This window comes from Bombina bombina, chromosome 7, assembly GCF_027579735.1.
Source record: "Bombina bombina isolate aBomBom1 chromosome 7, aBomBom1.pri, whole genome shotgun sequence".
In the NCBI taxonomy this organism is placed as follows: Eukaryota; Metazoa; Chordata; class Amphibia; order Anura; family Bombinatoridae; genus Bombina; species Bombina bombina.
This window is the reverse complement of record NC_069505.1, coordinates 368555395-368570336: the sequence shown is the minus strand read 5'-3', so window position 1 is coordinate 368570336 and position 14942 is coordinate 368555395. Positions and strand designations below refer to the sequence as shown.

At 40.7% G+C, this 14942-nt stretch overlaps 1 protein-coding gene across 1 annotated transcript in view; it reads left to right on the top strand.

Annotated features, from left to right (window-relative positions):
- The window catches only part of RAD54L2 (RAD54 like 2), a 197215-nt gene that overhangs the window by 145766 nt on the left and 36507 nt on the right, over positions 1–14942 (top strand). The window contains exons 7-12 of the mRNA XM_053689399.1: positions 11597–11696; positions 11807–12012; positions 12095–12270; positions 12711–12907; positions 13139–13335; positions 13575–13664. Coding sequence (XP_053545374.1) covers positions 11597–11696; positions 11807–12012; positions 12095–12270; positions 12711–12907; positions 13139–13335; positions 13575–13664 — 966 coding nt within the window. The remainder of the gene's footprint in view (positions 1–11596; positions 11697–11806; positions 12013–12094; positions 12271–12710; positions 12908–13138; positions 13336–13574; positions 13665–14942) is intronic.

Below are 14942 nucleotides of genomic sequence, written 5' to 3'. Positions count from 1 at the left end.
TCATAAATTCTCTTGGCATTCTTTTAGAAGTCCTAGGATTTTACAGTTTCTTCAGGATGGTTTGGATAAGGGTTTGTCTGCAAATACTTTGAAGGGACAAATCTCTGCTCTTATTTCATAGAAAGATTGCTAAACTTCTGTTGTTCACTGTTTTGTTCAGACTTTGGTTCGTATCAAACCTGTTATTAAGTCTATTTCTCCTCGGAGTCTCAATTTGGTTTTAAGGATTTTGCAGGTTACACTTTTTTTTTTCTTTTTTTTTTTTAAATATATTTTTTTATTGAGGTTTCCACAATATACATAGATTATATGAGCAACAGCTCAACATTGCATTATACAGTTAGGTTATTGGCTCGCATCTACATGAGGAATCTATGTTCAATCTATGCTGCAGGATGAACTTAAGTTAATATGTAATACTCTACAAACAAAGTTACATAGAAAGACTATGGACAATGTGTTACCCAACGTTGAGTTGTATTAATAGTAACCTCATTTTTAATATATAATAGAGTATGGTAGCTAAGGCTCAGGTAAAATAAAAATTGTCGGGTATAATGGAGAAGGCTGACATATTAGCAGATTAGTAGGAACCTATCTCGTGATTTCTAAGGAATAATAGTTAATATACAGTTTCCTCATATTAAGTTTATTGCGTATAGATAATGAGCTTAGCTAGTTAGCAAGAAAATGGGTGGGGGATGCAGCGGGCAAGAGACGCTTAAAATAAGGTAAGGGGGAGGGTGGGGATGGGGGGGCGGAGCTATATAAATTGTTACCCTCCTGGGCATGTTTAGGTCTCTGAGTTTTTTTTTTTCTTTTTTTTTTTTCTTTTTTAGTTACGCTATAAGTAAGGGTGAAAAACTGTGAGATATCTTGGATTCTTTCACAATAGAAGCACTAAGGGAGCATGGTATATACAGATTTAGCAATAAATAGTTTGTACCTATGTAAGATGCAATGGAGTCTGACACCGTAGGATAGGCTAAGTAGCATGTACAACTTAAATTTACCTTTGCGATTTCTTTAGGAATATACTCACACCGTTAAGATGTAATAGTAAATAGAATAGAAGGAGCTAAGTTATCCTAAAACTGTACCTACAGCCCCGCCTCGACTGCTGGCAGAGCGCAGGTATTAAAAGTAGAAAATAGGACTCCTTCAAACATATATACTGTACATAGTTATGACTACGGGAGTCTAGTTATCCATACATATATAATCATGAGGCCTCTTGACAACCAATACAACTGGCAGCTGAATATTAAATGTGCTAAATAATTTGTAAAGCTATATGTGATTGAGATAAGTGCAAGACTAGCTAATAAGTACTATCAACTACTATTTCAGTAAGTGGACTAACCGTAATATTTGGGTGGGCATTAGAACTGATCCAGTTAGAGTAAATATATATACCCACACATATATGCACATATTAACATATACACACACGCACATATGTAAGGTAATAATCATCAGTTAGTCTGCTTTCTCTGAAACATATATAGGTATACATCTAAGCCTGTCACAGATAGATATAAAAATAAAACTTGGGAACACATAGATCTGAGGTGGTCAGCAGGGATACTGACAACCTGGTATACCCATTACTCATTTTCAAAACTGAGTGCAGATTATATATATAATATCCAATATTAACTTAGTAAGTTAGCCTAATGTATAGAATAATGCTAAGTATGGAGTGCATACAGCAGACATTTTATAAAAGATTTTGGACTCTAGCAAATACTGTATTTCTGCATATAACAATTTGAATGATAACTCCTGACTGGAAACGGTATTTCTATTATATAGTAATTAAAAATAGGTATCTTATAACATCAATAGTTAAGTGTAGGTAGATATAAAATACATCATAACGGTGTACAATAGGGCATGTCTATTATTACCCCAACATGTTAGCGCATAGAAAACAGTGATGCTAAAACTAAAAGTCAAAGGTGACAATGTGAACATAAGATTGATATACAGCGTAGTTGGTTGCTTTTGACTTAATATTTGTCACACAAGTCCACTCATTCTTCCCAGCGTGGGCTACAAATTAGAAGTAGTTATCAAAAGTCTTATAAGTTGACATATAAACATAAAGTCCAGTATTCCCCAAACTAAGTACAGTGGCCTGAGAACAAAATCAGATAATATCTTTTCTCCAACATAGGTGTGTCCGGTCCACGGCGTCATCCTTACTTGTGGGATATTCTCTTCCCCAACAGGAAATGGCAAAGAGCCCAGCAAAGCTGGTCACATGATCCCTCCTAGGCTCCGCCTACCCCAGTCATTCTCTTTGCCGTTGTACAGGCAACATCTCCACGGAGATGGCTTAGAGTTTTTTAGTGTTTAACTGTAGTTTTTATTATTCAATCAAGAGTTTGTTATTTTAAAATAGTGCTGGTATGTACTATTTACTCAGAAACAGAAAAGAGATGAAGATTTCTGTTTGTATGAGGAAAATGATTTTAGCACCGTAACTAAAATCCATGGCTGTTCCACACAGGACTGTTGAGAGCAATTAACTTCAGTTGGGGGAACAGTGTGCAGTCTCTTGCTGCTTGAGGTATGACACATTCTAACAAGACGATGTAATGCTGGAAGCTGTCATTTTTCCCTATGGGATCCGGTAAGCCATGTTTATTACGATGGTAAATAAGGGCTTCATAAGGGCTTATTAATGATTGTAGACTTTTCTGGGCTAAATCGATTCATTTTTAAAACATATTTAGCCTTGAGGAATCATTTTATCTGGGTATATTGATATTATAATATCGGCAGGCACTGTATTAGACACCTTATTTCTCTGGGGCTTTCCCAAAGCATAAGCAGAGCCTCATTTTCGCGCCGGTGTGGCGCACTTGTTTTTGAGAGGCATGGCATGCAGTCGCATGTGAGAGGAGCTCTGATACTTAGAAAAGGCTTTCTGAAGGCGTCATTTGGTATCGTATTCCCCTTTGGGTTTGGTTGGGTCTCAGCAAAGCAGATACCAGGGACTGTAAAGGGGTTAAAGTGTTAAAACGGCTCCGGTTCCGTTATTTTAAGAGTTAAAGCTTCCAAATTTGGTGTGCAATACTTTTAAGGCTTTAAGACACTGTGGTGAAAATTTGGTGAATTTTGTACAATTCCTTCATGTTTTTTCGCAATTGCAGTAATAAAGTGTGTTCAGTTTAAAATTTAAAGTGACAGTAACGGTTTTATTTTAAAACGTTTTTTGTACTTTATTATCAAGTTTATGCCTGTTTAACATGTCTGAACTACCAGATAGACTGTGTTCTGAATGTGGGGAAGCCAGAATTCCTGTTCATTTAAATAAATGTGATTTATGTGATAATGACAATGATACCCAAGATGATTCCTCAAGTGAGGGGAGTAAGCATGGTACTGCATCATTCCCTCCTTCGTCTACACGAGTCTTGCCCACTCAGGAGGCCCCTAGTACATCTAGCGCGCCAATACTCCTTACTATGCAACAATTAACGGCTGTAATGGATAATTCTGTCAAAAACATTTTAGCCAAAATGAACCCTTGTCAGCGTAAGCGTGGCTGCTCTGTTTTAGTTACTGAAGAGCATGACGACGCTGATATTAATATCTCTGAAGGGCCCCTAACCCAATCTGAGGGGGCCAGGGAGGTTTTGTCTGAGGGAGAAATTACTGATTCAGGGAACATTTCTCAACAGGCTGAACCTGATGTAATTGCATTTAAATTTAAGTTGGAACATCTCCGCATTCTGCTTAAGGAGGTATTATCCACTCTGGATGATTGTGAAAAGTTGGTCATCCCAGAGAAACTATGTAAAATGGACAAGTTCCTAGAGGTGCCGGAGCTCCCAGAAGCTTTTCCTATACCCAAGCGGGTGGCGGACATTGTTAATAAAGAATGGGAAAGGCCCGGTATTCCTTTCGTCCCTCCCCCCATATTTAAAAAAATTGTTTCCTATGGTCGACCCCAGAAAGGACTTATGGCAGACAGTCCCCAAGGTCGAGGGAGCGGTTTCTACTTTAAACAAACGCACCACTATACCCATAGAGGATAGTTGTGCTTTCAAAGATCCTATGGATAAAAAATTAGAAGGTTTGCTTAAAAAGATGTTTGTTCAGCAGGGTTACCTTCTACAACCAATTTCATGCATTGTCCCTGTCACTACAGCCGCATGTTTCTGGTTTGATGAGCTGATAAGGCGCTCGATAGTGATTCTCCTCCTTATGAGGAGATTATGGACAGAATCAATGCTCTCAAATTGGCTAATTCTTTCACCCTAGACGCCACTTTGCAATTGGCTAGGTTAGCGGCTAAGAATTCTGGGTTTGCTATTGTGGCGCGCAGAGCGCTTTGGTTGAAATCTTGGTCGGCTGATGCGTCTTCCAAGAACAAGCTACTAAACATTCCTTTCAAGGGGAAAACGCTGTTTGGCCCTGACTTGAAAGAGATTATCTCGGATATCACTGGGGGTAAGGGCCACGCCCTTCCTCAGGATCGGCCTTTCAAGGCGAAAAATAGACCTAATTTTCGTCCCTTTCGTAAAAACGGACCAGCCCAAAGTGCTACGTCCTCTAAGCAAGAGGGTAATACTTCTCAAGCCAAGCCAGCTTGGAGACCAATGCAAGGCTGGAACAAGGGAAAGCAGGCCAAGAAGCCTGCCACTGCTACCAAGACAGCATGAAATATTGGCCCCCGATCCGGGACCGGATCTGGTGGGGGGCAGACTCTCTCTCTTCGCTCAGGCTTGGGCAAGAGATGTTCTGGATCCTTGGGCGCTAGAAATAGTCTCCCAGGGTTATCTCCTGGAATTCAAGGGACTTCCCCCAAGGGGGAGGTTCCACAGGTCTCAGTTGTCTTCAGACCACATAAAAAGACAGGCGTTCTTACATTGTGTAGAAGACCTGTTAAAAATGGGAGTGATTCATCCTGTTCCAATAAGAGAACAAGGGATGGGGTTCTACTCCAATCTGTTCATAGTTCCCAAAAAAGAGGGAACGTTCAGACCAATCTTAGATCTCAAGATCTTAAACAAGTTTCTCAAGGTTCCATCTTTCAAGATGGAAACCATTCGAACTATTCTTCCTTCCATCCAGGAGGGTCAATTCATGACCACGGTGGATTTAAAGGATGCGTATCTACATATTCCTATCCACAAGGAACATCATCGGTTCCTAAGGTTTGCATTCCTGGACAAACATTACCAGTTCGTGGCGCTTCCTTTCGGATTAGCCACTGCTCCAAGGATTTTCACAAAGGTACTAGGGTCCCTTCTAGCGGTGCTAAGACCAAGGGGCATTGCAGTAGTACCTTACCTGGACGACATTCTGATTCAAGCGTCGTCCCTTCCTCAAGCAAAGGCTCACACGGACATTGTCCTGGCCTTTCTCAGATCTCACGGCTGGAAAGTGAACGTGGAAAAGAGTTCTCTATCCCCGTCAACAAGGGTTCCCTTCTTGGGAACAATTATAGACTCCTTAGAAATGAGGATCTTTCTAACAGAGGCCAGAAAAACAAAACTTCTAGACTCTTGTCGGATACTTCATTCCGTTCCTCTTCCTTCCATAGCTCAGTGCATGGAAGTGATCGGGTTGATGGTAGCGGCGATGGACATAGTTCCTTTTGCGCGCATTCATCTAAGACCATTACAACTGTGCATGCTCAGTCAGTGGAATGGGGACTATACAGACTTGTCTCCGAAGATACAAGTAAATCAGAGGACCAGAGACTCACTCCGTTGGTGGCTGTCCCTGGACAATCTGTCTCAAGGGATGACGTTCCGCAGACCAGAGTGGGTCATTGTCACGACCGACGCCAGTCTGATGGGCTGGGGCGCGGTCTGGGGATCCCTGAAAGCTCAGGGTCTTTGGTCTCGGGAAGAATCTCTTCTACCGATAAATATTCTGGAACTGAGAGCGATATTCAATGCTCTCAAGGCCTGGCCTCGGCTAGCGAGGACCAAGTTCATACGGTTTCAATCAGACAACATGACAACTGTTGCGTACATCAACCATCAGGGGGGAACAAGGAGTTCCCTAGCGATGGAAGAAGTGACCAAAATCATTCTATGGGCGGAGTCTCACTCCTGCCACCTGTCTGCTATCCACATCCCAGGAGTGGAAAATTGGGAAGCGGATTTTCTGAGTCGTCAGACATTGCATCCGGGGGAGTGGGAACTCCATCCGGAAATCTTTGCCCAAGTCACTCACCTGTGGGGCATTCCAGACATGGATCTGATGGCCTCTCGTCAGAACTTCAAAGTTCCTTGCTACGGGGCCAGATCCAGGGATCCCAAGGCGGCTCTAGTGGATGCACTAGTAGCACCTTGGACCTTCAAACTAGCTTATGTGTTCCCGCCATTTCCTCTCATCCCCAGGCTGGTAGCCAGGATCAATCAGGAGAGGGCGTCGGTGATCTTGATAGCTCCTGCGTGGCCACGCAGGACTTGGTATGCAGATCTGGTGAATATGTCATCGGCTCCACCTTGGAAGCTACCTTTGAGACGAGACCTTCTTGTTCAGGGTCCGTTCGAACATCCGAATCTGGTTTCACTCCAGCTGACTGCTTGGAGATTGAACGCTTGATTTTATCGAAGCGAGGATTCTCAGATTCGGTTATCAATACTCTTGTTCAGGCCAGAAAGCCTGTAACTAGAAAGATTTACCACAAAATTTGGAAAAAATATATCTGTTGGTGCGAATCTAAAGGATTCCCTTGGGACAAGGTTAAGATTCCTAGGATTCTATCCTTCCTTCAAGAAGGATTGGAAAAAGGATTATCTGCAAGTTCCCTGAAGGGACAGATTTCTGCCTTGTCGGTATTACTTCACAAAAAGCTGGCAGCTGTGCCAGATGTTCAAGCCTTTGTTCAGGCTCTGGTTAGAATCAAGCCTGTTTACAAACCTTTGACTCCTCCTTGGAGTCTCAATTTAGTTCTTTCAGTTCTTCAGGGGGTTCCGTTTGAACCCTTACATTCCGTTGATATTAAGTTATTATCTTGGAAAGTTTTGTTTTTAGTTGCGATTTCTTCTGCTAGAAGAGTCTCAGAACTATCTGCTCTGCAGTGTTCTCCTCCTTATCTGGTGTTCCATGCAGATAAGGTGGTTTTACGTACTAAACCTGGTTTTCTTCCAAAAGTTGTTTCTAACAAAAACATTAACCAGGAGATTATCGTACCTTCTCTGTGTCCGAAACCAGTTTCAAAGAAGGAACGTTTGTTGCACAATTTGGATGTTGTTCGCGCTCTAAAATTCTATTTAGATGCTACAAAGGATTTTAGACAAACATCTTCCTTGTTTGTTGTTTATTCAGGTAAAAGGAGAGGTCAAAAAGCAACTTCTACCTCTCTCTCTTTTTGGATTAAAAGCATCATCAGATTGGCTTACGAGACTGCCGGACGGCAGCCTCCCGAAAGAATCACAGCTCATTCCACTAGGGCTGTGGCTTCCACATGGGCCTTCAAGAACGAGGCTTCTGTTGATCAGATATGTAGGGCAGCGACTTGGTCTTCACTGCACACTTTTACCAAATTTTACAAGTTTGATACTTTTGCTTCTTCTGAGGCTATTTTTGGGAGAAAGGTTTTGCAAGCCGTGGTGCCCTCCATTTAGGTGACCTGATTTGCTCCCTCCCTTCATCCGTGTCCTAAAGCTTTGGTATTGGTTCCCACAAGTAAGGATGACGCCGTGGACCGGACACACCTATGTTGGAGAAAACAGAATTTATGTTTACCTGATAAATTTCTTTCTCCAAGGGTGTGTCCGGTCCACGGCCCGCCCTGGTTTTTTAATCAGGTCTGATAATTTATTTTCTTTAACTACAGTCACCACGGTACCATATGGTTTCTCCTATGCAAATATTCCTCCTTAACGTCGGTCGAATGACTGGGGTAGGCGGAGCCTAGGAGGGATCATGTGACCAGCTTTGCTGGGCTCTTTGCCATTTCCTGTTGGGGAAGAGAATATCCCACAAGTAAGGATGACGCCGTGGACCGGACACACCGTTGGAGAAAGAAATTTATCAGGTAAACATAAATTCTGTTATGATGAGGGAGGTTAGATCCACAAAATGTGGGAGCTATCAGATACAGTTACTGTGAGTATATAGGACAAGCTGGGTGGTGAGAAGGGGTAAGTAACATAGTAACATAGTAACATAGTAGATAAGGTTGAAAAAAAGACTGAAGTCCATCGAGTTCAACCTATACAAATCTAAAATACTTACAAAAAGCTCCAGTTAAGCTTAAATAACCCCATTAAAATGTGACCCATTTAATACTAGCAATCATATCCATGAATTTTGTTAGTATACAGAAACTTATCCAGACTATTTTTAAATGTATCTATGGTATTGGCATTCACTACCTCCTTTGGTAATGAGTTCCACAATTTTATTGCTCTCACAGTGAAAAAACGTTTCCGTTGCAGGAGATTAAATCTCCTTTCCTCCAACCTTAAATTATGACCTCTTGTCAGAAACAATTTTCTTGGAATAAACAGAGCTTCTGCCATCTCTGTATATGGGCCTTGAATATATTTATATAAAGTAATCATGTCACCTCTCAAGCGCCTTTTTTCTAAAGAAAACAGACCCAGTTTGGCTAGCCTCTCCTCATAGGTTAATTTCTCCAATCCCCTTATTAGCTTTGTGGCCCTTCTCTGAACTTTTTCTAGTTCTGCAATATCTTTTTTAGCAATTGGTCCCCAGAACTGCACTCCAAACTCAAGGTGAGGTCTTACCAGGGCTTTATATAATGACAGAATTATGCTTTCCTCCCTTGAATCAATACCTCTTTTAATACATGCTAGTATCTTATTAGCCTTTGAAGCCGCTGCCCTGCATTGTGCACCCATCTTTAGAGGGGAACCGTATTAACCAGGCCATCTAACAATGTTAACTATGTTGAAGTCAACATAGCCAACGACCCCACCGCTTCAACCCACACCTCTCTTTAGACCTTTACTGCCGATGAGCCTTAGTGCAGGTTGCGGTCCTAGCTCCTGATTCTCTGAAGGGAGCAAGAATGTATTCATTAGATCCTGTTTGTGCCAGAGTAGATAATGGTGCGCAGTTAATAACTGGAGTCCGTGCATAGGGTAAGCGGTGACAGACTTGCAACCTGTCAATGGGATGAATATACATTTCAGATCTCCCGGTGGCTGTTCAGGGCTGGTTGAATGGAGTTGGGGTGTTATGAAGTGTGGACTCGTGAATGGCGTGAATGGCGTCAGATCTGCAGCACATGAGATCTGTGTGAGCTGGGCTACATTGAGCGGTGTCTGGAGATACCTATCTATCTCAAGCGGGCCCTTAGTATAGTTAGGTTCCACAGCTGATTTAGCAACAGTCGAGGCCATTCTAGCATCAGTGTACTCACTCTCAGTGGGAGGATGTGCATCGCATGTAAGTGGCAAGGATATACTCGCCTCATTTCTAAGTGAGACTGGAGTGAAGTGGCACTTCACCTCTCTGAAACCTGCAATTGTAGTCGGTAGAGTAGCATGTGGAGAAGACTCAGTGCGGGCCTGTAGTGCCTCCGGCAGTGGGATGGGTGCTCTTACAGTGTACCGGGAGGTCTTAGTATTCTCAATACAATCCAGAGAAGTCGCCATCTTGGATATCGGGTCTATGTCTTCCTCCCTCAGATCCTTAATCGTAGATAGTAGGTCGTAAAAACAACAATCCATCCTCTCCTCAAAAGTTTCGAGTAATGCCAGCAACTGTTCATATAGATCTGCCATAACCAAACGGCCGGTTGTCAAATCTGCCTCGTGGTTTTAACAGGCGACGTGCTCCCCAGTCAGTGCTGTAGCCAATATTCACGGTTTCGCTGAATGAGGCTGTTATAGGGTTACTTTCTTCCCTTCTCGAGCAAAGAGCCCAAACTAAATAAAAAAAAGGGAAATTATACGTTCTACTAGGCTTAATATTTGTTAATTTTACAGGAGCCCATGGATTACACGTCTTGCCTCGTCTGATGTTAGCTCCGCCCGCCCAGGTTACACATTTTGAGCCTATGCATTCTTTGGATATTAAACTACTTTCTTGGAAAGAGTTATTTCTTTTGGCTATCTCTTCTGCTAGAAGAGTTTCTGAGTTGTCAGCACTCTCTTGTGAGTCTCCTTATCTGATTTTCCATCAAGATAAAGCTGTTTTGCGGACTTTGTTTAAATTTTTGCCTAAAGTTGTGAATTCTAACAACATTAATAGGGCAATTGTTGTTCCTTCCTTGTGTACTAATCCTAAGAATTTACATTCTTTGGATGTGGTAAGAGCTTTGAAATACTATGTTGAGGCTACTAAGGATTTCAGAAAGACTTCTAGTCTATTTGTTATTTTCTCTGGTTCCAGGAAAGGTCAGAAAGCCTCTGCCATTTCTTTGGCATCTTGGTTAAAACTTTTGATTCACAAAGCTTATTTGGAGGCGGGGCAGTCTCCGCCTCAGAGACTTACAGCTCATTCTACTAGATCAGTTGCCACTTCTTGGGCTTTTAAGAATGATGCTTCAGTTGATCAGATTTGCAAAGCAGCAACTTGGTCTTCTTTGCATACATTTACAAAATTTTACTATTTTTATGTATTTGCTTCTTCTGAAGCAGTCGTTGGTAGAAAGGTTCTTCAGGCAGCTGTCTCAGTTTGATTCTACTGCCTATGATTTGAGTTATTTTAAATTTTTAAGAAAACATAATTATTATTTGGATTTAAATTCTCAGCGGAAATAGCTGTTTTTATTTTATCCCTCCCTCTCTAGTGACTCTGTGGATTTCCACATCTTGGGTATTATATCCCATATGTCACTAGCTCATGGACTCTTGCCACTTACATGAAAGAAAACATAATTTATGTAAGAACTTACCTGATAAAGTGTCCATGAGCTAGTGACATATGGGATATAATACCCAAGATTTGGAAATCCATAGAGCCCACCCTATTTTTGGGGGGTTATGATTTTTTTGTATAAAAAACATTATTTTTCCAGTTTCTCTTTTTGTTTGCTTTTTTACACCTCACTACTTGGCTATGCGTTAAACCAAGGTATGAGTGTGGTGGGAGGTGTATTTATAGGCATTTTGAGGTTTGGGAAACTTTGCCCCCTCCTCGTAGGAATGTATATGCCATATGTCACTTGCTCATGGACTCTTGCCACTGTGAAATAAATTAATTTATCAGGTAAGTTCTTACATAAATTATGATTGATATATATATATATATATAAAGTATATACTGTGTATATGTGAATGTATGTGTGTGTGTATGTATGTGTGTCTGTGTGTGTGTGTGTGTATATATATATATATATATGTGTGTGTGTGTGTGTGTGTATATAGTTCAGAAGAGAGCACTCTCACATTACATTCAGCTGCCAGGGTGCCAACAGTTAAATACATAAGATATAAGGAGGCACTCTCTGATCTTTTAACAAGTTAAGTTTAATAGAACAAGCTTTCTATTAAACTTCACTTGTTAAAAGACCAGAGTGCCTCCTTATATATATATATATATATATATATATATATATATATATATATATATATATATATATATATATATATATATATAAAAATCTGAAATAAAATATGTATGATTTATCTTCTCAACTCTACAGGACTTGATGGCAGCACATCAGCATCTGAAAGGGAGCGTTTAATAAACCAGTTTAATGATCCTAATAACAAGAATGTGTGGCTCTTTCTGCTATCTACAAGGTGAGTGTCACTTGAGGGTGCATGTTTGAGATGGTGGGCTACGTTTATTTTTTAGGGAAAATTCTGTTTAATATGGGGGTAGTAACAGATTTTTTATGTGTTCCTTTCAGAGCTGGATGTTTGGGAGTAAACTTGATCGGTGCAAACCGTGTTGTAGTGTTTGATGCCTCTTGGAATCCATGTCATGATGCTCAGGCAGTTTGCAGAGTGTACAGATATGGACAGAGAAAACCCTGCCACATCTATCGGTTGGTGTCTGACTATACTCTTGAAAAGAAGATATATGACCGCCAGATTACTAAGCAGGGAATGTCAGGTAAGAGAGAGTCAGCAAGTTGGTTGCAGGGAAGGGAATCTGATATAAAGGCTATCATGTGTAACGTCCACTGTCGTCTCAGATCGTGTGGTCGATGACCTGAACCCAGATGTAAATTTTACTCGCCGAGAAGTAGAGAATCTGCTACATTTTGTAGAAGAGGAACCAGACCCCTCTCGGCAGCACCTGGACCCTTCAGGATACTGTGAGACTGTTCTTCAAAAAGCCTGTTTGCTGTACCCCAACCTCATCACCAGGGTAACAAGCTGTGATGTTAATCAGGGCGGGGAACATTTGCACTGTCACTAAATATGGCTCTCTGATGTCATCAGTGGAACTGAATGACATCACAGTGTCTGTATTGAAGTACAGTTTTTGGCGCTGGTTCTGTAGATAGACATTTTTACAGCTATAATTATAGTGCATAAATAAGGGGAGTGCATGGTTTGTTATGTCAATAAGATTGCCATATCACATTTTTTTTTTCATGTTTTTAAAGAAAAGATGCTTTTGCAAGTGAACACTAGTAAAACATGGAGATTGGGGAAGCTAAAAATGTTGCACTCTATATATTAGCATTTTCATGATGTGACTGTTGCATATTTGATCACAATGTTGATCTAGTTTTTTTGGGATTTGGATACATGCTTTAATAGAAGCCTTTCATGTTTTGTGTTAATGATTTGTTCCATCCACAGGAGCCTTTCCAGCACGAATCTCTTCTTCTAGATCGCAAAGAGCAAAAACTGACACTTGCAGAAAAAAAGGCTGCAAAACGCAGTTATGAAGAGGAAAAACGAGCATCTGTGCCATACACACGACCCTCATACACTCAGTACTACCCTGCACCAGATCACAGTCTCTCTAATATCCCTGCATTTAGTCAGAGGAACTGGTGAGAATTAACTTTTTAAAAATAAAAAACAATCAAGAGAAATGGAGTGTCTGAAAGATATGGGAGTGTTTGGAGTGAGAAAGGAGAAGCGCATATGTGTGTTTGAGGCATAACGAGAGAACAAGTGAGGGTGGATGGTTTTTAATGTACAGAGGAACATGGGTTTTGTCGGATTTATTACCAGGTAAAGCGGTAAATGACTTCATAAATATTTATTTGTCTGTATCCCAGGCGACCTCTACCAAAAGGGGATGACAGACCAATAGCCAGTGTACGACCATTGCAATCCACACCTATCCCCATGATGCCGCGCCATGTCCCGCTAACCCACGCTGGACCTGCACCACCTACCGTTCACCCTTATAACTTCCCAGTCAACTACCTGCAGAGAGCTGGCGTCCTAGTGCAGAAGGTTGTGACTACCACAGGTGCATGAGAGATTCCATTTGTCTACCCCACTTACTTTTTATGCCCTATTCTCTGTTTTCCAACTTCCTTCCTACTCTTTTCTTGACCACTTTTTTTCTGCTGAATTCTTTTGCCATAAGATTAAACAGTGATTGTTTTAGACAAGATTATATTGTCTAGAATATTTATTGTGGAACAGAATTAAAATAGGTATTAGAATATTAATTTCTGATAACTGTGCTTATTCCTTTTCTTGTAGATATTGTTATTCCAGGAATGACCACATCCACGGATGTCCAGGCACGAATTAGTGCAGGCGAGAGCATTCATGTTATACGTGGCACAAAAGGTTTGTTTTTCTTTGGTTTGCCATCTAACCTGTGCTCAATAATAAAAACAGAAATGTCCAGAAACCTTTTCAGCCACAGAAACACAAACGTTTTTGTGGCGTTAAAGTGATGGTAAATCCTAGTGTTTAAAAAAAAATCTAGGATTTGCCAGCACTAAAAATAATTAGGACTTTCAGTCATGACTTTATTAAAAAAAAGTGTGCTTATCACACCCTTTTTGTGCCGCTGCCTCCTCGCTGAACTAAGCTTTTTTTTTTTCCCCCAATGAGGTGACATTTTCACCTCTAAGCCAATAGCCATGCTTGCCTATCGGCACTGGTTCTGTATGCTAGCACAGCTATTGGCTTAGAAGTGGAAACGTCACCTCATTGGAAAAAAAAAGAGCGATGTGCCATCGGCGGCCGGAGCCACTTTGTTCAGCAAGGAGGCAGCAGCACAGAAAGGGTATGATTAGCCCACTTTTTTACAAAGTCATCACTAAAGGTCATTTTTTATTTTTAGTGCTGGTAAATCCTAGCGTTCAAAAACACTGTCACTTTAATTTGTAACAAAGAGCATGTACAGCAGAAGAGTAAATGTTTCTGTTTAATGAAAAAATGTATAATTCTTAAAGGGACATGATAGTTAAAATTAAACTTTTATGGTTCATACAGATCATGCAATTTTAAGGAACATTTCAATTTCCTTCTATTATCAAATTGTAAAATTAGAAAACAACCACTGTTAGCACAATTACTACACAGAACAACTTTACAGTCTTACTTTATATCTTCTCTGGGAGGGGAATTTGGAAATTATGTAGTCACCAAAAAAGAAACAAATGTTTCAATTGATTAATCCACGGATGCTGCTCCCTCAAAATACTGCTTGTCTGGCAGCTTTAACAAACACCTGATACTCCCACGATTGTAGAGCGCACCACTTTATAGAAGTTTGGTCACATATTCCAGATTAAAGGGACACTAAACCCAAATGATTTATTTCATGATTCAGATAGAGCATGCAATTTTAAGCAACTTTCTAATTTACTCCTATTGTCAATTTTTCTTCTTTCTCTTGCTATCTTTATTTGAAAAAGAAGGCATCTAAGCTAAGGAGCCAGCCAATTTTTGGTTCAGTACACTGGGCAGCACTTGTTTATTGGTGGGTAAGTTTATCCATCAATCAGCAAGAACAACTCAGGATGTTCACCATAAATGGCCGGCTTCTAAACCATTCTGGCTTTTCAAATAAAGATAGCAACAGACTGAAGAAAATTTGATAATAGGAGTAAATTA